Source organism: Barbatula barbatula (genome assembly GCF_947034865.1).
Source record: "Barbatula barbatula genome assembly, chromosome: 13".
In the NCBI taxonomy this organism is placed as follows: domain Eukaryota; kingdom Metazoa; phylum Chordata; class Actinopteri; order Cypriniformes; family Nemacheilidae; genus Barbatula; species Barbatula barbatula.
In genome coordinates this window covers 23035075-23058115 of record NC_136776.1, presented here as the reverse complement: position 1 = coordinate 23058115, position 23041 = coordinate 23035075, and the positions used below count along the sequence as shown (strand labels likewise).

General features: G+C 40.0%; 5 protein-coding genes and 1 pseudogene across 8 annotated transcripts; 4 read left to right on the top strand and 2 right to left on the bottom strand.

Annotated features, from left to right (window-relative positions):
* The first annotated feature begins 848 nt into the window (after positions 1 to 848).
* Positions 849 to 4548, top strand: LOC306902466 (piggyBac transposable element-derived protein 4-like). The gene is made up of 3 exons (XM_079471059.1): positions 849 to 1247; positions 1934 to 3199; positions 3283 to 4548. The coding sequence occupies exons 1-3, from the start codon at positions 1000 to 1002 to the stop codon at positions 3743 to 3745; spliced, it is 1977 nt and encodes a 658-aa protein (XP_079327185.1). The 5' UTR covers positions 849 to 999; the 3' UTR covers positions 3746 to 4548.
* A 46-nt stretch (positions 4549 to 4594) lies between these two features.
* On the bottom strand, positions 4595 to 9298 carry dnase1l4.2 (deoxyribonuclease 1 like 4, tandem duplicate 2). The gene is made up of 10 exons (XM_079471118.1): positions 9151 to 9298; positions 7996 to 8081; positions 7429 to 7518; positions 7196 to 7290; positions 7029 to 7115; positions 6800 to 6912; positions 5765 to 5877; positions 5373 to 5530; positions 5011 to 5107; positions 4595 to 4921 (listed from the first exon to the last, which is right to left on the bottom strand). Exons 3-10 carry the CDS (start codon positions 7507 to 7509, stop codon positions 4820 to 4822), a joined length of 846 nt encoding a protein of 281 aa, XP_079327244.1. The 5' UTR covers positions 7510 to 7518; positions 7996 to 8081; positions 9151 to 9298; the 3' UTR covers positions 4595 to 4819.
* Positions 9299 to 10651: 1353 nt separating this feature from the next.
* On the top strand, positions 10652 to 12551 carry LOC306903021 (deoxyribonuclease-1-like; annotated as a pseudogene). The gene is made up of 8 exons: positions 10652 to 10732; positions 10865 to 10953; positions 11031 to 11117; positions 11221 to 11327; positions 11627 to 11716; positions 11939 to 12093; positions 12184 to 12280; positions 12393 to 12551. The product of its transcript is annotated as a deoxyribonuclease-1-like (transcript).
* On the bottom strand, positions 11674 to 14002 carry tma7 (translation machinery associated 7 homolog). Its single transcript, XM_079471145.1, has 4 exons — positions 13905 to 14002; positions 13505 to 13560; positions 13118 to 13205; positions 11674 to 13013 (listed from the first exon to the last, which is right to left on the bottom strand). Exons 1-4 carry the CDS (start codon positions 13918 to 13920, stop codon positions 12979 to 12981), a joined length of 195 nt encoding a protein of 64 aa, XP_079327271.1. The 5' UTR covers positions 13921 to 14002; the 3' UTR covers positions 11674 to 12978.
* A 59-nt stretch (positions 14003 to 14061) lies between these two features.
* On the top strand, positions 14062 to 16497 carry ccdc51 (coiled-coil domain containing 51). 3 transcript variants are annotated; one of them, XM_079471085.1, is made up of 5 exons: positions 14062 to 14155; positions 14229 to 14283; positions 14933 to 15262; positions 15346 to 15510; positions 15585 to 16497. In XM_079471085.1, exons 3-5 carry the CDS (start codon positions 14933 to 14935, stop codon positions 16362 to 16364), a joined length of 1275 nt encoding a protein of 424 aa, XP_079327211.1. In that variant the 5' UTR covers positions 14062 to 14155; positions 14229 to 14283; the 3' UTR covers positions 16365 to 16497. The 3 variants fall into 3 exon arrangements, with proteins under 3 accessions (XP_079327211.1, XP_079327210.1, XP_079327212.1); XM_079471084.1 differs by having other exon boundaries at positions 14097 to 14283; XM_079471086.1 differs by lacking the exons at positions 14062 to 14155; positions 14229 to 14283 and adding an exon at positions 14322 to 14412.
* A 714-nt stretch (positions 16498 to 17211) lies between these two features.
* On the top strand, positions 17212 to 22826 carry mcm2 (minichromosome maintenance complex component 2). The gene is made up of 16 exons (XM_079471058.1): positions 17212 to 17317; positions 18080 to 18267; positions 18351 to 18517; positions 18593 to 18865; positions 18944 to 19163; positions 19245 to 19452; positions 19537 to 19671; positions 20173 to 20364; positions 20447 to 20540; positions 20640 to 20890; positions 21107 to 21233; positions 21356 to 21468; positions 21545 to 21787; positions 21906 to 22088; positions 22169 to 22324; positions 22407 to 22826. The coding sequence occupies exons 1-16, from the start codon at positions 17312 to 17314 to the stop codon at positions 22515 to 22517; spliced, it is 2667 nt and encodes an 888-aa protein (XP_079327184.1). The 5' UTR covers positions 17212 to 17311; the 3' UTR covers positions 22518 to 22826.
* The last annotated feature ends 215 nt before the right edge of the window (positions 22827 to 23041 follow it).

Sequence of the window (23041 nt, the reverse complement as noted above, 5' to 3'; positions counted from 1 at the left end):
ATATTTTGAATTGTTCTTTACGACGTCGATGCTTCAGACAATTGTAGATCATACTAACATTTATGGAGCGCAAAACTTCCGGATGTCACATTTTTCTTTTCTACTTCAGGCAATATATCGTGTGAATGTAAAGTTACCGAAGTAAATAAACAAAAGTTTTATGTCAAAAGTTATTGCTATTTTAACAATAGTAACAGACCGCTGAGGTTGGGTTTTGATGACATAGTTGCATCTAAGTTTAGGATAAGTTTTAAAGGAAGACATGTTATGCTCCAACTCTATTTTATTTTTATTTTGGAAATGACCTAATTTAAAAGCAATTTTAAGATGATTCACTCACAACTGAACACCTACCGCATGTAGTGCACATTTTTATTTGGGCTACAACATTTACATTTACATTGACATTTAGCAGACGCTTTTATCTAAAGCGACTTACAAAGAGTTCGGGGAGCAATAAGCGATATGTCATAAAAGAGCAATAGTACGATAGGTGCTAAAACAAAGATACTAGTTTCAATAAAAGCTAGACCACTACCTGCTGAGAGAAGAGAGAAGGTTAGTATACTTTTTCTTCATTTGTCTGTCAAGTATTCACAGAAGAGGTGGGTTTTAAGTAGTTCTGTTTAGAAATGTTATTTTGAAAAGGTCTGTTCTACACATAGAGTTCACTGTAGTAAATATTCCAGTATAAGACCCTATTTTAAACTCGTTTTCTTGTAGTAAATTTCAAGAGGTGTTTTTCCCAAAGAAAAATCGCCTACTAGCATGTTTCAAAATAGCCTATGGAGACCACGGATATCGGTGACGTCAAGTATAAGATAAAAGCCGCCAATCACAGTTCGATCACTGTGGCGTGTTTTGTGTGTGTTTCCCTTTAATGCGGTTTAAGATTCCGCAGCGGTAAGGTTCGCGTCTCTTCACTATTTTGCTATGGACCCCAATTGAAAAAGTTTCAACTAGACACGCGAAAAACGCGCAGTGTTTATCAATGTAAACATGAAGGACGTCAAAGAGAAAGACTCGCCGGGTTTGATCATCACGAGCCCCGAAACCGAGGAATGCTCGCACGATGCAAATGAGGAAAACTCGCAAGAGTTTATCAGCATTAACACGACCGATGTAAAAGAGCGGAACTCGCCCGATTTTATAAATCCGAATGATGTAGAAGACGAGATGGTGGAGTCTGAGGACTCATCTGATCTGGAGGACACTGAAGAGATGGCCGTCGAATCTCTACTGAACGAGTGAGTTTACATTTATCAACATTTTGCATGTATACAAGAGTCTTTTTGGGAAAATAATTCAAGTTTATACCAAGTTAAGATGACTGTCAACAGTTCTGTGCATGGTTTGCAATGACATGGTCAAATTTGTTTTATACACAGAAAAGGCTTAAGGTTAGTAAAGTGAATGTTTGACCTGTCTTTACTGAATATGCTCTGAAATATCTTAAAATATATCAGTGCCATTGATTTTTCTCGAGACGCACACCAGAAATGTATTCTTCTAAGGTGTTTTTATAAAAGTGTCTTAATTCAACTGAGGCATAGTCCTGGTTTAAGCTAAACTGTGTCTGTGAAACAGTTAAACACGGCTTTAAAACCACCAGAGTGACGCTTTCTTCAGGAAACATGCTGGTTATTTAATGTTCAGCTTTATTTCAATGAGATTTGAATTGATTTATTACTTTGAGGCATTATCGTTTTACTTAATTGCGGCTAACAATTGCAAAAACGCGGGGGGTGGAGTCGAGGGAGTAAATTTCAATAAGCGTTCTTTAAAGGGATAGTTCAGTTAAAAATGTTGTCATCATTTACTTGCATGTTTTACATACATCCCCAGCTAGAGCCCCCCATTTCCAATATTTAGCAAGTTATTACATTTGTCTCCAATATCTTGCAGCCCTATTTTTTGCTTTTTTTATGTACAGTGAGCTCTCCGATGGCAGCGACTCATCAGATAAGGTCTTAAAGCCAGAGGTAACCCCCAAAAAAAGAAAGCGACCTTTTCCAGAAAAGTCTGTGGACTCTTTTTCATCACCCGCCACTATACCAGTTGTCAAATGGAGAGGTAAGAGAAGGAGCCTGAACCGATCATCTGCAGAGTTCCATCTAAACACATCAGAGTTGAAGTGGAACAGCATGGATAAACCTGATAATGAGCCGCATCAACCGGTCTTCAAACCCATCCAACCCCCTGGACCACAGGTGGTCTGCAGCCCATCCTGCAGACCTCTACAATATTTCGAATTGTTCTTTACGACGTCGGTCCTTCAGAAGATTGTAGATCATACTAACGCTTACGGAGCACAGAAGTGCAGTAAACAAATATGGAAAGATGACACTTCCGTACAAGAATTAAAGTCGTTCCTGGCACTGGTCATCTACATGGGGCTGCTTAAATGCACCTCGATACAAGACTACTGGAAAACATCCTGCATCTACAGTCTGCCCCTTCCGGCCCAAATTATGTCACGTAACAGATTTCTAGCAATATCCAGGGCTCTTCACCTCAGTGATCCCAAAGTTGATGCCGTGAATGAAGAGAAGAAGGGAACAGATGAATACGATCGTCTGTGTAAAATCAAACCGCTGTACCACGACATTCAAGAAGCCTGCAAGAAGTCATTCCAGCCCTTTCAGAACATCTCCATCGACGAGAGAATGGTAGCATCAAAGGCTAGAAATGGACTCAAGCAATATATGAAAAACAAACCAACGAGATGGGGCTACAAACTCTTTGTTCTGGCAGATTCGCTTTCTGGATACACGTGGGACTTCTTCGTATACGAGGGAAAGTCAGTTTTAGGGCAAGGCAAGGGAGTTGGCTACGATACTGTCATGAGGTTGGCAAATGAAAAGTTGTTGGGTTCTGGCTACAAGCTGTTCGTTGACAACTTTTTCACCAGCCCTTCGCTTTTCAAGGACCTCCTGAGAAAAAAGATTTGGGCTTGTGGGACTCTTCGTGCAAACAGGATAAACCACTCGAAAGCTCCAGCTCCTCGTGGCAATATACGCTGGTTCAGAGATGACAAACTTCTGTTCATCGAGTGGAAGGACAGAAGAGACGTGCTGATGTGCTCCACCTTTCATAAAGCATTCAACGGTGACACAGTGAAGAGGAAGGTGAAGGGAGAGATATCAGGTCGGAGCATAAAGGACTTTCCGGTTCCAGCTGCAGTGCTGGACTACAATAAGTAAGTTGAAATCATTCTTTGTTAGGAAGTTACGATGCATTTTTAATTTGAAAATTGTATAATACATTTTCTTATACTTCCAGGCACATGGGTGGAGTGGATCTGTCCGACGCACTCATTGGATATTACAAAGTCCTACATAAAACCAGAAAGTGGTATCGGACCTTCTTTTACCACTTTGTGGACATTGCGGTTGTTAACGCCTTCATTTTGCATAAGCATGTGGCCAGGTCGAAGAACCAGAAGCCGATGACGCAGAAGGAGTTCCGGGAGGCTCTTGTCTCAGATCTCAGGAAAGCAGGCAGTTGTTACTCTAAAGTTACTCCGGGTCCTGAACTTTTACACCTGCCCAAGTACATCAGTGATGACGGCACTGTCGGAAGGCGCGTATGCAGAAAGTGCTACCTTAAAACTCCGATCATATGTGTGCTGTGCGAGGTGCCATTGTGCTTTGTTTCTACCCGCCAATGCTTTACCGACTGGCATGAATCCAAAGAGGTTAGCGGTTCTGTTGGAAAGATATCAAAAGCGCAAAAAAAAAGATGAACTCTGCAAAAACGGCTGTGGATAACACCTGGGTGGAGCCTGTGGAGAAGTTATAAGTAGTTAAAGGGACAGTTCTCCCCAACATTCTGTCATTATTTTACCTACCCTCCGGTTGTTCATCCTGTTACGATGAACACAAAGTAAGATATTTGTGAGAATGTCAGTAACCAAACAGATCGCATCCCCCATTGACTCCCATAGTAGGGAAAAGCTGTACAAAAAAGCATAACCTTATATGTTTTGCTTATAGTCAATGTAAGTCAAATATCAGACCGACTATAAATTCCTATATGCAGTGTTAATTAAATAAAACTATAGAATTCTAGCAGCCCCCCTGGCCAGTGAAAAACAGTATACAAACGGTGGCGAGGAACCCAAAACTCAATTGGAGGAGAAAAAAGCTCAGAGGGAACTCGGGCCTAACCAGGGGATTCCAGTTCCCCTCTGAAAAAACCTGCAGCCTCTGCACAAGCTCGATAGTGCTGCACAACAAGGCAAAATAAAAAACGATCCCTTTGATGTTTTATGAATGGTAAAAGTCTTAAGTGATTATACTTGTGTAATTAAAGTGGTTGCTTTATTGTTTTTACTTTAACTAAATCAACTACTAGTTCTGGAAGTCATTTTGTCATTTTAGATTTTCTGGCTAATGCATAATTGCAAGAATAAATGTTAAAACGTTTTAGTTATAACGTGTGACTGATCTGACCTTATTCTCAGGTTTGATATGTGATGTCTTCATTATTGTAATGTTGCGATTTTGTGAACAAAAGCTTTTTGTTGACATTAAAGGCCTCTTTACAAGCTTACTGGGTGCCAGTGGGTTTTTTTTCAATAAAGGGGAAAAGGTTGGTTTGGGTTTGTTTTATTACAAACACGAATTCAGAGAAGTAAAAATTGGAAAAAATTACTTTTTTATATTTGACAATATAAATTAAAACGAAATGTTGCCTTTTTAAAAAATGTATGTTAATCCTTGGTTTTACTAATAGAGAGGTAGCATCTCTCCTTTACTAGAGTGATGAGGTCATTCCTAAAGAAATTGAAGGCCGTACGGTGACCTCTGATATCCCATCATGCTTTGCGTTTCTGTGTTTTTGGTTTGCTGCTTGTCTTTGCTGCTGACTTCAATTTCAGAGTCACCTCCACAGGATAATGATCACTGATGTCTAGAGCCTGCCAAACATGAATGACATTATCAATTAAAATATTTCATTGCATCGATGAAAACTAGATGATTCCTGCAACTAAAAGCACATACTCACCATTTCCTCAGAAAGCTTGTAAGCTGTTTGGAAGTTGAAGGGTTTTGCCGATCCTGGCACGACAGCTTGGAACATGTCATATTTATACACCACGATTCTAAACAAGGTAAATATTAATATCCAGTGAGACAGACTTTACAATGTATTTATATAGAACTGTGTAGCAACCATAAAACATTTTGATGCATTACATTACATTTTATGAGGGAGCTCATTTTTATTAATTCGTACGTTTTATTCATACGTTTATTCAGTACAATCTGCTTTAAAGTGACATTAGATTTAAGTGTTGGGCTTCGTAATGGCATTTTCCCACAAATCTTAAATTTCTGTAAATTGTTACAGGTTTTTATCTGCTTCACCTGTCGTAGGTGTGATCGTTGTTCAGACTGGCCGTAGTGTCGACTTCATCTCCAATCAGCCAATGAAAATCTGTGTCACTGCGGATTCTGATGCCCTTCATCTTTTTCTTGGAGACATAGGCGCCGTCTGCATTGAAGTCACCGAGGATCATGACGTTCTGTAAGAAACCAGCATGTTTAAAGCCAGTATGAGTTTTTTCTTAAACTCTAATCAGTATTAATTTAAGCACACAAATGCTTCATTTTCCAATTTAATTATTTGTTTTTGAGAGAGAAAAATCTTCATTTGAGAGAGGAGGTGTACAGATTAGTTTATTGAATGATGAAATCTTTTTTTTATTAATGTATATTTTATATTTTAAATGTAGTATCGTTTTACAGGACGAACTCACATCCGTCTTCCATTTGTCCTTTACATCCAGAAACACATCGTACAGTTCGTCTAGTTCCTTCCCAGAGTCTTTTGGCTTTGTGTGAACGGGAATCAGCACTAAATCCTTCAGCACTGCAACACACACAACATCATTTTTGACTTTTTTTTATTAGAGATGCACCGATGTATCGGCAAATTATTGATATTGGTTGATAAAAGCAATTTTCACAAACAACCCACGATCAGGGCCGATATATCCTGTCAATTAAAATGCAATGAATTTGTGCTCCGTGTATATTAAATGTAAGAAACATCACAAGTTTGATGTATAATATTAATAGTCGTTATATAGATTGATAACATTCAGAAAGTTAAGAAGTACTCATTTAAGCTTTAGAATTTAGTTCATGCATGTTAATATAACAACCAAACTATTAGTATCGTCACTGGTATCGGCAGATATCACCCGACTATTTAATCGGATATCGGTATTGGAGTAGAAATGTTCAATTGTTGCATCTCTACTTTCTATAAATTAGTTTTTAAATAAAAACCCCTGCTAATGTTCTTTCAAAATTCATCTTTTCTGTCTCACTTTTCGAACCATTCTTAACTAACTGTATGTCAATTAATGTTCTTAAAGGGATAGTGAACCCAAAAATGAAATTTCTATCATCATTAACTCACCCTCATGTGATTTCATACCTGTACAAATGACTTTATGTTGAACACAAAGAACGAAATTGGAAGAATGTTAGCAATTTTCTGGGACATCATTGAGTGCCAAAGTAGGAAAAGTTAAAAGGGTTATCAAACTGTTTGTTTTCTAAATTCTTTAAAATATAAAATTTTGTGTTCAACAGAACGAAAAAATATGCGATATTCTTTTCTACTATAGTAGTGAATGATGTCCCAGAACAGAAAACCGAGTAATTGATGACAGAATTTTCATTTTTGGGTGAACTAACACTAAATAGTGTTTTACGCTAGGATGTCGAGGGGTATGTAATGTTTAAGAACTTCTACTAATCTTCTGTTCGCAGACGTTGGCTACCTGTGTGTTTACAACTGAAGCGCAGAATAAAAGGTTCTCGTGAGAATGCGTCTTCATCGCCCTCCTGATTGTCCTCATATTGGTAAGTGTCAACCAGTTCGGCTTCATCTTTTCTATGATCAGATATGAGATAATTGTGGTTAAAAGCGTCCTATATAACATCACAATAAAACAATGAGCCACTAAATTTGCTATAATAATACGATTTGTATAAATATGGACCCCATACCTGTAAAAGCAGACAAACTGCTCCTTATAAAGAGACCGGCCCAGTCTGGAGCTCTTGATCATACTGAAGGGACGTTTCTTATTGGCTCTGTACGAGAAACAAAGATGTCGCCTTGTAGGATTTTCCAACAACAGAAAATACAAAGCATGTGTGAAGATTCAACAGACCCTGTGCTGTTCAGCTCCCTCAGAAACCTCTCGATGGCTTTGCCTGATTTGTCCACCACTTCAAGAATTACGACAATATCATAGCGAGTGAAAATCTACGGGCAGAACATTGAGATGTCTTTAAAGACAGCTTTGAAGTTTGGTATGTTATCTTGACAACAAAGATAGATTGCAACAGTTTGGTTCTAAAACTAAAAGTGCTTCTGGTATTTATTGCACACCGTTAAACTCACCTTTATGAGATATTTTACAATGTTTTTGTTTGAGAGCTTGGTCGGGCCCAGACGTCTGATGTTAAAAGATGCGATCTTCATGGCGCCGATCTGCGAAAAAGTCAAGAAAGGTTTCAGTGTGTCGTGGTAATGTTTTTCGGACTTTAAACCACTGGACACTGATATCACCGCGGCAGTATGTTTTCCTGTGTATTTCCATACATTTTCCTGCTTTAAATCATCACGGTTTTCATTGTTCTCACACGGGAAGCACATATTGTTTATTAAGAGCTGACATGACAGATTGTTTCAGACCACAGCAGATGTGTTAGACACTGAAAGGAAACGCACATCGATACTCATTTTGAAAACAACACCCAACACAAAACTGTTTAAAAGAATGTACCAGTGGGAGGTGAAAGATGTGTCAAAACATTCAAGAATGAGCTTTGGACTTAAATTGATTTCAATAAAACTAAAGTCTGTTTTGTTTGTAAATGTTGAACATAAATTCACAAACGTTACGTTGCGATCTAAACATTTAATATTCTTTTAATGGCCACAAACAGAAGGATATTCAACTCTTACCTAAAGTGGCGGCAGTGTTTTCAAATGTTGGCTTGTGTTCCTCTGTTGTCTGTTGAGCGCTGATAATGAGGTCACGTGTCCACTTCCTGTTCAAAGTAAAACAGAAGTGTGTGTGGTACAGATGTGTCGTAAAGTAGAGAACGGGTACACATCTCCCTCTCTCTAAGCAGAACTAAAGCAACTAGTTTTAACAACTTTTCCGGTTTTAGATGTATGGAAGTGTTTGGTAATCTTGCACTGTTTAATGATTAACAGAAATAACATCCTTCATGCATTCAGTTGCATTTTTGAAATGCCAGCCCACCATCTTGAGTGTTCTTCCAATGTGACACACTTCAGATATAACTTTAGAACATTAGACATTTAGACAACGTTCTCTAAATGTTCTCTCAACGTTATCGAAAGCATTTTTGCAGCAAGATTAAAAATGTTTAGTGTGCGTCAACGCGAAACATTATAAAAGACATGGGGTTTAAAAAAATATTTGACACTGAAATGTTAAAAGACGTGAGAGATGACGTTTTCATAGCGTGATGGAAATGTTAGCAAAACATACTGGAATGTGAATACATTTTTGCTAGCTTTGTTTTTGTTTAACACTACAAAAGAATCAGACGGATAATAAAGGGAACAATAGTGAATGCAGTATAAATAGCATTAAAGACGTGTTTTATGACTATAGGTTTAAACATTGATGATTGATTAAACTGATGATGTTGTGCACAACTGAAATGTTGTTTTTGGTTCACCGGTGAAATACAAAGACTGTAGTCACATTTCACATTTCCATGGCGAGACTGACTGCCTTTCAAGCGGAACATCATTCCTGTGTCTCAACATGAATTGTGTGTCTTCAACAGATATATCACAAACACATATGTGACATTGAGGAATTTTGGATACATAGCAGAGGCTTTCTACAAAAAAAGGAGCCAAATGGGTTACAGCCGTTGAGTTAATCCACAGCCAATGACTTTACATTTGTTATCATTTTACATCAACGAAACTCGATGGCAAAGATCACAAACCCCCCCCCCCCCCAGCTTCAGGAGATGGCTTTGTTCTACACCTGACTCGTCAACTCGCTTTCCTCCCTTTATTGTTTCCTCACACATTTTCTTGCATGAATTGTCAAAATGTCTCATTCTTTCCTACCTGCTGATGATGTCCACACCTTCCTCCGCAATGTTAAGCTCTTAATGCCAATAACAGTTACGCTGACTTAACTGACAGGTGAGCGTTCTACTTCCGTGAGAGCGTTTGCCCGGGGGAGGAACTGCTTTGTTTTTTTAAAGTCCATCTCAACGGTGTCCAAATTGGGGCTGGGCCAAAATACTACTGGTTCTAAGCGTTAGCCAATCACAGGCCAGGTGTCTGGTATAAGTAATGCTGGCGTCTAGTGGTTTTTACCTGTGCATCTTTGGACCAGTGGTTGGTAAGTTAGGACTTTTGCATGGGCTCCCTATATTCTAGTTTTATTTTTCAATTTTTTTAAGACTGTTCAAGTGTTTTATTTTTTTTTATTAAATACTACACAATTTTGTGGGGAAAAAAGGGTGAGAATTCTTCATTAGAGTCAAACCGACAGATGAGAAATGAAGACCCTGTATTTGTTTTTACTTACGATGTTTTGAAAGGTTGAATGTGATTTTTGAAAAGCACGTAGAGTTTCTTTAGGTCTGGAACTAATGACTGGATCATTCAGAATGATGTAGAACCCCCTAAAGCTATTTAAGACCTCTTGCACCAGACGAATACAACACCATGTACTGTTGAACACACTGCCATGGTTTTACCCAGATGAATTGTTTTATGTTTTTAGCACGCATTTTATGTTATGTTTTAGGCCATTTTAAAACATTTGAATTGGGGGATCTCATTTCCGCCCAAATTCTGTAGAAGCTGTCTGCTGAAACAGGTTTCGTCACTTGTCACAGCATTCTGAGGACAGAAAAATGTCTGTTTAACAGTATCTGTATCAGACAATTAATGAAGACGTGCATGCCTGTTGAAGATGACAACAGAGGGTGTGACCAGAAATGTTGTCCATTCATGTGTCCCTCTATTTATCGATCTGTCTGTCTGTCTATTCAACTGTCTGTCTACATATATTAATCTATCTTGTTTATCTATTTATTTATCTGTCTATCCATTCATCTGTCTTTCTGTTTATCCATTAAACATTTTTGTCTCTCCATTCGGGCGTCTATTTGTCTGTCTATCCTTTCAGCTCAATTTTTCTGTCAGTCTTTACATTTTTGTCTTTCTATCCAGTCATCTGTCTATCTAAATTCCTTTGCATTCATCTGTCTGTTTATCAAGTCATCTGTTTGTCTCTCCATTTAACTATCTTTCTATCCATTCATCTATACATCCGCTCGACTGTCTTATCTTTTCAATCATCTATCTATTAAATGTCTGTCTATCCCTTCCGGTCTGTTCATTTATCTATCTATTCATTTGACTATATATCCAATTGTCTATCCTTTTAACTCTTTCAACTTAATCTATCATCTGTCTTTTCGTTCATCTGTCATTCTATACATTAACCAACTGTATGGCTATTAATTTGCTATTCTAAGTTTGTTACCGGTGCATTTTTTCACAAATGTTGCTGCATTTTTGTTATGAGTGAATTCATGTTTTCTCAGGCATCATGAAGATCGCTGCTTTCAACGTTCAAAAATTTGGCAAATCCAAAATATCGGATCCATTAGTGTTGAACAATCTGATTAAGGTAAAGCCCTGTCCACACCTTCCAAAATCCCAGAATCCCATTAGTGAGAAGCTGCGCGTGTGACATGACTACAGAATCATATATAATCGCACTTTCGTCTCAATATCGGCTTTTTTCGCTCCCTGTTTTCAGATAGTGTCACGCTATGACATCATTGTGATTCTGGAGGTGGTGGATTTGAGCGGAGACGCAGTAAATTATTTTCTCACAGAGTTGAACAAGTGAGTCAGAAAGGTGAGATTTTAACTGAAATGTGTGTAATTAAATATGGTTACTGGTCATTACTCTTCATTCACAGGAAGAACAAGAAGCATCATTACAGCTTGAAGATCAGCACACGCCTGGGACGAGGAACGTACAAAGAACAGTTTGTGTTCCTTTACAGGTTACTCCCTTAGTTTAATTTGATATATTTTTATTTGAATGGATTTACATTGCTAAAGCTATTCACTTTTTACTGACCTTAATGGTATTGTTTATATGAAAAGGGACAACTTGGTGAAATTTATTGATTCCTACCAATACAAAGAGACTGGAAAGAAGGATGCTATTGCCAGAGAACCGTATGTTCTGCGATTCAGTTGTCCTGAAACAGGTAAACTGACTCGTACTGTCATTATCTCAGTAGGACAGTCCCATGAGTCTTGAGCAGTGCACATCTTTAAGGGAATGGCCAAGACTGATGCTCTTTTGCTTGGATATTGTGAATGTAGACAACAAGGAAAAGATGCAAAAATAATCTGACAAAATGAGTGTATGGTGAATCACTTCTGACTACATTAATGCAATTTTAAAAAGAAAAATTAATGACAGAAGTTTTTATTTACTCATTCATTTTGAGGGTGTATTTAGATGTCATTTAGGTAATCGTGTGTGGTGTTTGTTTCTGTGCAGTGTTGAAGTATTTGGTGCTGATTCCTGTTCACACAAAACCCGACGATACAGTGGAAGAACTGGATGAACTTTTATGATGTGTTCAAAGAAGTCCAGAAGAAATAGGAGACAAATGTAAATTACTGATTTATGACTCACATTTGCAAATGTGTTTATACTTAGTTTTTACTATGTACCAGATTATTGAAAGTACCAGTCTGATTGAAAAATATATATGAATACTTAAATCATGGTTAGCTCCACCACTAAAATAAAAAAATTATATCTAAATGTTCCATCAATCGTAAGACATAAATACTCTGATGTGTCCAGAACATAATGATACTGGGGGACTTCAATGCAGATGGAAAATACCTGTCTGGAAAACAAATGGAAGAAATCAGAATCCGGAAGGACAAGAATTTCCATTGGCTGATCAACAACGTTGACACCACAACCAGCGCTAATAATGACCACACTTATGATCGGTAAATGATTCTCATACCACATAAACCAATCACAGCACTTATAAAACGTTAATTTAATTGAAAGATGCTCAATATCACGTTTAAATCCAGGATCGTCGTATATGGAGACAACATGAAGGCTGCTGTCGTTCCAGATTCTGCAAAAAGCTTTAACTTCCAGACTGCCTACAAGCTAAAGATCAAGGATGTAAACACAATAATCATGTTTTTCATAACTGAAACAGTTGTTTAATCATTGTTAGCATGAAGATCAATTAGCACATGATGGCTATTTCAAAACACAGAATTATTTTACACAGGCACAGAAAGTGAGTGATCACTACCCAGTAGAGGTGGAGCTGAAGCAGGAAAATCAGCCACCGAAGCGGGAAAGCAAGTCGCCGAAGCGTGAAAGCAAGTCGCCGAAGCTCGCCAGAACATGTAAGAACCAAGTTCAGGTTGAAATAACAATTCAATGAAAGAGTATAAACAATAACAATGCAATTCTTTGTTTAGGATAGAAGAGATGATGTTACAAGCTAAACCTTTGTGGATGAGCCGAACGAGAGACTGAATTCTCCTCCAGAAGTAACTGAACATCCAAATATGATATTGGAACCGTTTAAAGAATATATAAGTGATTAAACTGCTTGCAAGAAACTATTCAGAGCTTGAATCGTCTTTTAAAAATGTAGTGAGTTTCATAAAGAACGACATTAAATCACCTCAAAATTAAATTTACACACATTACAAACTTTATTTCTAAACTTAGTCTTCACAAGAGTAATAAACTAAGAACGAAAATGATCTGCCCTTTTGTGGACCCAAATGATGTTTATACAGACTTTAATCAGACATTGTGTTCCCAAACATGGCAAGCAAATATAAAACAAATTAAACACTAATTCATTTCTTCCCGGACTTCTTGATTCCACCCGAGGCTATAAAAAGAAAACACATGTATTAAAACCAAAAGTCAAAACACTGAACACAACATAATGATTTCAACACGGCAATGCTTAATGTACGATTCGGTCTCTCGTACCTAAAGGTCCTTTTCCAGAAGCTTTAGCTTTCAACTGTTCCAAAGCTTTCTGGTCCTCCTTCTGTTTCTGTTTGTAAGCCATTTCATCCTGCAAGGAATTCAATGGATGAGTTTAATCAGATAACGCTTAACAAGCAGACACAAAGGTTCACATATGAACATTTCTTCAGGGATCTCATAAAGTTGGTTGGGAGAACATCAAATATATGGTTTGGTCTTTTCTTTATTCCCATACATCATTTGGATGACTTTGCCACTATTATAAAATGTTAAAAACAGTGACAATAAAGAATAATCATGTAGGTTCAAGGAGACAAACACTCATTCAAGGGCAACTGAATCTATAATATCAATGTTTATATATAAACACGTCAACAGAAAACTTACATCGTCCATTTCTTTAGACTGCTTCTTGGGAGCCTTGAGGGGCTTCTTTTTACCTCCTGTTTAACAAAATAAACGTCACTGAAGACTGAAATCTGACGTGTTTTGGACGAGAAACTATAATATAAGATCATTAAATAATTGGATTCGCCATTACAAAGGTGTACAAAGAACATAAAGAAAACAGAGAACATTTATAAACAAATCTTACGTTTTACTTATCGACCATTTGGGTTAAAAAATGATTTCATATTAAATATAGTAACACTGCAGATTAGCATCGCGAGTATAAAAAATAAAGATTGAGACGTTAACGTTACATCTCGACGTCGTGTATAAATGTCTTTTCGTTACTATTTCGAAACAACGCGATTTATGTATAAATGTTTGTGTTCATTTTTACCTTCTCTTCCAGACATGATGCTCGGATTATTTAGCAAACGCGCTGTGAGGACCCCGGCGTTCTTCCGGCGGAAGTAGTTCTCCCAGCACCAGCCTGATATGACTGAGAAGATTCGTGACAATTGTTTAAAGGAATCGGTTCGTGTTTCGTGATTCGTGCTCAACGTTGTTTCCATCGAACGCGAAAAGATTTGAATGAATCGTTTGTAAAAGAACCGGCTCAGTCGTTAGGGAGTCGGACAGCGGCAGCAGGTGCCTGAGCGAAATGCATTCATAGCGCAGAATGACAGCTGAAAATTAAACTGATATTTTCATTATTTTATAGTTTGTAAACATGTTACACAACTGACCGAGCAAAACGACGAAACTGCGAACTGCTGGTATGTGTTTTATCGGTTTGTCTAATAATAATGACATTACCGAACACTAGAATCGTACAGCGATTGATTCATTCATCAGCTTAAATCGTTTTTATTTTTGCTGGCGATGAAATCGTGGACTTTAAACACGTAAATCAAAGTCATGTTTTAGTTTCATCGAACTCCATTTGTACTTTTAGTTTCGCTGTGTGATTCACTTTGAATGATCGACATTGATGCTTTGTTTCGCAAATATTGACATTGAAACTTGTGTAGAAAGTTAGAAATTAACCTTTACTTGTAAAAACAATGCGTTTTTTACATGAACATGTTTTATTGTTGTCCTGACTGTATTTATTGTGCGTCAAATACAACGCCAAGCGTACGGTACGATATGCGGGCCGCTCACGGTTGTGATGATACCGCGATATTTATTTCCGAAATGTTAAGGGAATTCAACTTAAATCCTAGTGACAGATTTTTTTTCTAAACCTTTACGATTTTGATACAATCACTAAATCTCTACAATACGATGGCGGGTTTTTAGTATTGCGATATATCGATATATCTTTACACTGCTGCAAAACATTAAAGTGTCATTGATATTATGTATTGCGTGAAATTATTTGTTACTATTTTTTTAAATGTATTTATTTTGGAACACTTTCAGATGTCGTCTGGAGTGAGGTTTCGAGGGAACGCTGTGTTTCCAAGCAGCTATGGCATTTGTCTCTACAGACACCAGATGTCAAGGTCGGTCCGGCGGAACCTGTGCAGAACGTACTGCACTCAGCAGCATAGCCCAAAAAATGAGCCCAGTAAAATGACAGTCGTGAAAGAACGCACAGCCTCCGTCTTAACATATGCAGGGGAGTTAGGGCGCCAGTGGGGTCGGAAAAGCGTTAAAGTCGTGACTGTGACTGTCAACAATTGGTGGGTGAAATACGAGGAGTTTGTCGGACTTAATGAAGTCAGAGATGCTCAGGCCCAAGTCACCGAGGTAAGGAATTGTTTCAGTTTCTGTAAATCTCAGTATAATCTTAACTATGTATATATATTTATCGTAATCTTTTTCACTGTTAGGGGGAGAAGGCCTTCATGGTCGCCAGAGGAATTGTGCGAGAGGCTCATGGTAGCCTGGAGGCCCTGCAGGTTCGGCTGAAGGAGGTGAGGGACCGACTGGACCGTGTGTCACGAGAAGAAGCACATTACCTGGAGTTAGCCACTATGGAGCACAAGTTACTACAGGTGAGGTATTAATTCAATACTTTATTCAAGGTTATGCAGTTATGTGTTTCAAACGTGGTTGTTTGGGTTTACAGGAGGAGAGGCGTCTCAGAACAGCCTATGAGAATGCAGAAGGAGGCGAGCGAGAGAAGTTCGCCCTGTTCTCCGCTGCTGTGCGCGAAAGCCATGAGAAAGAGAGGACTAGGGCCGAACGCACCAAGAATTGGTCCGTTATCGGGTCCGTGCTGGGCGCCGTTATCGGGGTGATGGGGTCTACTTACGTGAACAGGGTACGTTTGCAGGAACTCAAGAGCTTGCTGTTGGAAGCCCAGAAAGGACCAGCGAGTCTTCAGGAAGCCATGAAGGTCCAAGACAGCATGTACAAAGCCCAGCAAGATGAACTCGGCAACCTCATCAGCTCACTCAGGATGACTGTTATAGGCAGCGTAGAAGATGTGAAAGCGGTCAGGCCGGCGATCGTCCCAAATAAAGACTTCATAGCCCAAACTGTCACATCAAGTACCTCGGATAAAGCTATCAAAGATATTCTTCAGCATAGCCAAAGAGCCCAAGGGCTCATGGAGAGCATCAGACCTCATCTGGAACATCTGGAGGAAAACGTTGGGAAGGTCGAGACTGAGTTACGGGCGGTGAAGACCGCCTTACAGACTCGTCCTGTGGAGAAGCCGGTCATTCAGACGCGAGACACGCAACTGTTAGTGTGCGATACGGAGGTGGTCATCCATGGCCTCGGTCAGGCTGAGAAAAGACTGGACGCTCAGATTAGCAAGACGAGTCTGTATAGCACAGTCGTAACGTGCGCCGTGTTCGCCGTTACCGTACCGGTTTTGTATGTGATTTTGAAAGGTACTTGAAACTCTACATGGACGTTTACACGGTAGGGGCCAACAAACACGCTAGAGAATTTAAAGTGTATAGTATAACTTCATTGTCTGAAATGAAATCATGCAAGTATTGCGTAAAAGATTCAATAAATTTCTCAATGCTAACTTTCTGTTTCCGGTTTCATTGTTATTGAAAACAATATTGTCATGTCGTTGCATCTCATTACAAATATTAGAAACTTCCAACTAGCACATTTATGCCCGCTATTAAGGCTTAAGGTTAGGCACAGACTAAAGTGAAGGTTTGATCTCTCTTAACTGGATCAGAAATAACTTAAATATATCAGTGCCATTGTTTTGTCTCAGTTTTATAAAAGCAACATAAATATCCTGGTTTAATCTTAACCGGGCTTTAGGCTCCTCCCTCTGGCCATGTACAGAATTAGTCGCACGTGCCACATAGTGTACATATACTTCATATCAACATACAAGAATGTCAGTATGATATTTTTACTAGAAATAAACTTTATATTTTCTAGATGTCAGTGTTTTTGAGCTCTATTAAATATTAAGGATACAACCGTTATGAGTTAATACTACAACACACAGTGTCGTGATTACTATAATATTCTACAGTATACTGAAATGTACTAGATTTAATTATAGTAAACACTGAAGTATACTACATTTCTTTTCAAGTGTGCATCTTCTAGAAACCCCTCCGCGCTCAAGCGTCGTGTAGTTTTACAACAGTTTTAAAGTGACCGGCCCATTTTAGAAGCGCAGCCAATGACAATTCAGTGCGTTGTGACGTTTGCTCACAGAACCAATTACAGCGCTCCAACCCCCGCGTTGCCGTGTCACTCATGACGATTTCGCGCGCTTTGTGGTCACGTGAGGCATTTCGCGCGAAAACTCAGTGCTCCCGGGAAAAGCCAGTCTCGAGGCGAGCAGCACTCAAACACGGACTTTAGACAATGGCGGTGAGTAAATTCATTTATTTAATGTATTGAGACGTAAATAATAAAGGCGGAAGGTGTAATAGTTGACATGTTTTAATGACACGACATGTCTGCGTGATCGTAGTTGTCGAGGATTTGTTTATTAGATGGATCGACTTGTTCGGTTGTACTTTGTGATATTTGAATATTGTATTAAACCTCGCTTTTTTTCTTTTAATGTTGCTCGTTCTGATTTTTATTCGTCGTATTTTTGGGTTGTTACCACTTTAAAATAAAATCTGTCTGTTAAATAAGCACGACAAAATATAAAAGTGTTTTGCGTTTGTTTTTATTTACTCCAGTCAATAAAGTTTTTTTTTGCTGAAAATCTTTATGAACTGCCATGGAAAAAGCCATTTTTCTTTAATACATTTTTTTATTGTTTTGCAAGTCCCACGTGGAAAACCATTTCCTTTGTTTTTAAACGTTGTGGCCTAGTTATTGTTTAGTTTCATGTTACTAGCACATTTGAAGTGTTTTGGCAATTTGCAGTATCTTTATGTCGATTTATTTTTTTATTAAAGCCTGTTTTGTTTCCTCGTGAAATTCTGAATATTGTCACATCTGGACACAACAGTCCAAACTGTATCTTCCCTGTGACAGTTATGTGTTTGCTCTTTTGGCATGTATGTGTATTCTGAAAGAAGTTAACATGGCTGCATAAATGCAACAGACATGTGTGAAGGATGTGATGTCATTTTGACATATGAGATTAGAGTGACTCTTATTTTGCCATGTGAACAGGATTCATCAGAGTCAATTCACATGGCCACCAGTCCCAGTCGCACCTCCAGACGGGGTGATATGACCTCCAGCCCGGGCAGAGACCTGCCCCCGTTTGAGGACGAGTCCGAGGGGCTTCTGGGAGATAACATTCCCGATGAGCAGGAAGATGGAGATGGCGAGGATCTGATTGGAGATGCGATGGAGAGGTGAGAGATCTGTTAAAATGTGCAACCACGTCGATGCTTTGTGAAAGAATTGAATGCATTTTATGTTGAACTTTTGTCTTTAGAGACTACCGCGCCATCCCAGAACTGGACCGATACGAAGTGGAGGGTCTGGATGAAGATGAAGATCTCAGCGAGCTGTCTCCGGGCGCACGGGCGGCGGCAGAAGAGGCCATGAGACGACGGGACAGAGTAGAGGGCATGGGACGGATTGGACGTGGACTGCTTTACGGTGTGTGTTGTGTTAATCTAATGGAGTCTTGTGATCATTTCAAAAACTAAAGCAGCGTGTTCCTCGTGTGCACAGACAGTGAAGATGAAGATGACGAGCGGCCCACTAAGAGACAGCGTCGTCTGGCGGAGATCGCTGCGGAAGGCATTGGGGCGGAGGGTGAAGACGAAGAGATGATCGAAAGCATTGAGAACTTGGAGGACATGAAAGGTCACACGGTCAGAGAGTGGGTGTCTATGGCTGCCCCTCGACTGGAGATATACCACCGCTTCAAAAACTTTCTGCGCACACACGTGGATGAGCACGGACACAACGTCTTCAAGGAGCGCATTAGCGACATGTGCAAAGGTGAATGAGAACAAAGATAGTCATGACACAAGATTGTTTTTATGCATCTATATAATGTTTAATCTACGTAACTTTTAGAAAATAAGGAGAGCTTGCTGGCGAACTACGAGGAGTTGGCGTCCAGAGAGCACGTTTTGGCGTATTTCTTGCCAGAAGCACCTTCAGAAATGTTGAAGATCTTCGACGAGGCGGCGAGAGAAGTCGTGCTGGCCATGTACCCCAAATACGACCGGATCGCACATGAAATTCACGTCCGTATCGGAAACCTGCCGCTGGTGGAAGAACTCCGATCGCTCCGGTGCGTATAGTTGCGTTTCTATTGTGACGCAACCAAAAATAGTTTTAAATTGATGTAAATGAATCAAACCTTGCTTTTCAGGCAGCTTCACTTGAATCAGTTGATTCGCACCAGCGGGGTCGTGACCAGATGTACTGGAGTTCTGCCACAGCTCGGTATGGTGAAGTACAACTGTAACAAGTGTAACTTCATCTTGGGTCCGTTCTTCCAGTCCCAGAACCAGGAGGTGAAGCCGGGCTCCTGTCCTGAGTGTCAGTCCCTCGGCCCGTTCGAGATCAACATGGAAAAGGTGCGTGAGAGATGAACCCGTGCGAGATGCTGCAGAAATGCGTAATGTTTTTTTGTGATGTTAACTGATGTTCTCGTTCTTCAGACCGTGTACCAGAACTATCAGCGTATCACGATACAGGAGAGTCCTGGGAAAGTCGCTGCCGGCCGTCTGCCTCGATCTAAAGATGCCATCCTGCTTGCCGACTTGGTGGACACCTGCAAACCTGGAGATGAAATTGTGAGTTAGCACTATATTAAATAAATATGTATTTTATTAAATAAGGATTGGAATAAAAGCATTGAAGCAATTACTAAATTTTTTCATGAAATGTGGCACTTTAAAGGGATTCTTCACCCAAAATTCTGTCATCATTTACTGACCTTCAAGTTGTTCCAAATCTGTATTGATGTTTTTGTTCTGATAAACGCAGAGAAAGAGATTTAAAGACATTTGGTAGAATGCTTATAACCAGACAGATCTTGCCCCCCATTGAGTCCCATTGTAGGAAAAATTACTTTATCTATTTTGTTCTGTTGAACACAAAAGACGTTTTGAAGAATGTAGGACAGCAAACGGTTCTGAGACTTCCATTGTTTTTTCCCTACTATAGGAGTCGATGGGGGTCTGGTTTTAAGCATTCTTCCAAATAACATTCCCTTGTGTTCATCAGAACAAAGATATTTAGGGTGAAGATACTGTAATAAATTAAAACGTTCATAATCTGGTTTTGATTAATAGGAGCTGACTGGAATCTACCACAACAATTATGATGGCTCCCTCAACATGGCCAATGGCTTCCCGGTGTTCGCCACTGTGATCATGGCCAATCACATCGCTCGTAAGGATGAGGGTGTGGCCGTGGCAGAGCTCACTGATGAAGATGTGAAAGCCATTGTGGCTCTATCCAACGATGAGCGCATTGGGGAAAGAGTGAGTGATGGTCACACAAATTGGCATTTTATTTATTGTCATGAGACAACTCTTTAAATAAGTTTTTTTTCTTCTGCTGTAGATTTTTGCCAGTATTGGTCCATCCATCTATGGGCATGAGGACATTAAACGTGGTCTGGCTCTTGCTTTGTTCGGCGGCGAGGCCAAGAATCCAGGTACTGAACACATTGTTGAGCGTGTTGCACAATGGGGAGCCACAGAGATGGAGTAAAAATGCAGTATTGACGGAGTTGTTTCTCTGATGCCCTCTACAGGTGGAAAGCACAAAGTGCGTGGAGACATCAACATGCTCCTGTGTGGAGATCCGGGCACAGCGAAGTCTCAATTCCTGAAGTACGTAGAGAAGGTGGCGAGCCGGGCGGTCTTCACCACGGGTCAGGGGGCATCCGCCGTGGGTTTGACCGCTTACGTGCAGCGTCATCCGGTGAGCAAAGAGTGGACGCTGGAGGCTGGAGCTCTGGTTCTTGCGGACAGAGGAGTGTGTCTCATCGACGAGTTTGATAAGGTTAGAGAATCTCGGACCATATTTACGATATGTGCATTGTAATAATTAAAATATTGTTTTTATTTAAGAGGTTCATTGTGTTTCTAGTGTAGTAATGTATCAAAATGAGAAGCTTAATGCCAAAATACTCTCACATTTCTTTGACTAGAATCAATGCTAAGTATGTAGAAGTCTGCATAAATCATCTCTTAAGTGAAAAGTTGTTTTGTCCTGTAGATGAATGACCAGGACAGGACCAGCATCCACGAGGCCATGGAACAGCAGAGTATCTCCATCTCTAAAGCCGGGATAGTCACATCATTGCAGGCCCGCTGTACCATCATCGCAGCTGCCAATCCCATCGGTGCGTCCTGATAAAATTCACAAAATTAGTTTCTTAACTTGAGGAGGGTTGCATCCTAAAATGTTCATTTAGATCAACGTCTTTTTTGCAGCTATATATTTAATTCAACTTCTTCCCCAAAGGTGGACGATATGACCCGTCCCTGACGTTCTCTGAAAACGTGGACCTGACCGAGCCCATCATTTCTCGATTTGATGTTTTGTGCGTCGTGAGAGACACTGTGGATCCCGTGCAGGTCAGTCCGTCTTTCCCAAACACACAATATTTGTAGGTTTTGGTCTGTTGCGTTTACCGAAAATCTCCGTGTGTAGGATGAGATGCTGGCACGCTTTGTGGTGGGCAGTCACATCAAACATCACCCGAGCAACAAAGAAGGGGGCATGGCTGGTCTGGAGGAAGTGGTGCTGCCCAACACGTCGGATGTCCCGCCCATTCCTCAAGAGCTGCTCAGGAAATACATCATGTACGCCAAAGAACGCGTGCGGCCCAAACTCAATCAGATGGATCAGGACAAGGTGGCCCGAATTTACAGTGACCTTCGAAAAGAGTCCATGGTGAGAATTGCGTTACTCCAGCAATAAACACAAATGCTAATTTTGGCCCGGCCGGCAATGTGTCTGAAGCATTATTTTGCTATAGTTTATGTGAGTCACGTTATACGTTTGCTCTCAGGCCACAGGCAGTATCCCAATTACCGTGCGTCACATAGAGTCCATGATCCGCATGGCGGAGTCACATGCTCGCATGCACCTGCGGGACTATGTGCAGGAGGATGACGTCAATATGGCCATCCGTGTGATGCTGGAGAGTTTCATCGACACGCAGAAGTTCAGTGTAATGAGGAGTATGAGAAAGGTGAGTGGATGGTCATGTGGGTTCATGAATACAGAGAATCAGAGTTTGTTTGATGACCAGCTCTGTTCGTAAATCCCCAGACGTTTGCGCGGTATCTGGCGTTCAGGCGGGACAACAATGAGCTGCTGCTGTTCATCTTAAAGCAGTTGATTTCAGAGCAGGTCGCGTATCAGCGCAACCGTTACGGAGCGCAGCAGGACACCATTGAGATTGCAGAGAAGGACCTAGTGGACAAGGTAAGAGATGGCGGTGATTTCGGTAAGAACGTCTGGAGAGTTGTTGTTTATGAATTATAATAATCCTCTTTTTTTTTTTCAGGCCCGACAGATTAACATCCACAACCTGTCCACGTTTTACGACAGTGAGCTCTTCCGCTCCAACAAATTCTCTCATGATGCCAAGAAAAAGCTCATCGTTCAGCAGTACTAGGCCAGTGTTTATGGAATTGTTTCCAAACCCGTGAAGTTGTCTAGAATCTCCTAGACTTGTATATAATAACAAGATGATGTTATTGGACCAGTTCGGACAGGAATTTAGTTGTTTTGACCAATGATGAACTTAATACCGTAGTATTTACGGTTGTAGTGGTCTACTGTCCTATTGTCTGCTTGAGGTTACCTGACAAGACATGGTTCTTGAAGTTTTCTGGTGTTTCATATGCAGTCGGCTGTGTTTAGATGTTGTAAAAAATCTATTTTGTAATATTTTTCTTCTGAATAATAAACTAAAGCTTTTGTATGTAATGGAGTGTTTGTTGATCTGTTAGCAGCAAGAAAAGACAACACAGCTGTAGGTGCGTTTCCACGTGTGATCCAGTGACCTGAACGACTAGCATCCATTTCTTTTCAGTGGATTGATAGCTAATCGTACAATTTGACTGCAAATATAGTTCAACAGTTGACTCGACATAAATAACGGGAATGACCATGGTTTAACTTAAGGACAACCACAAC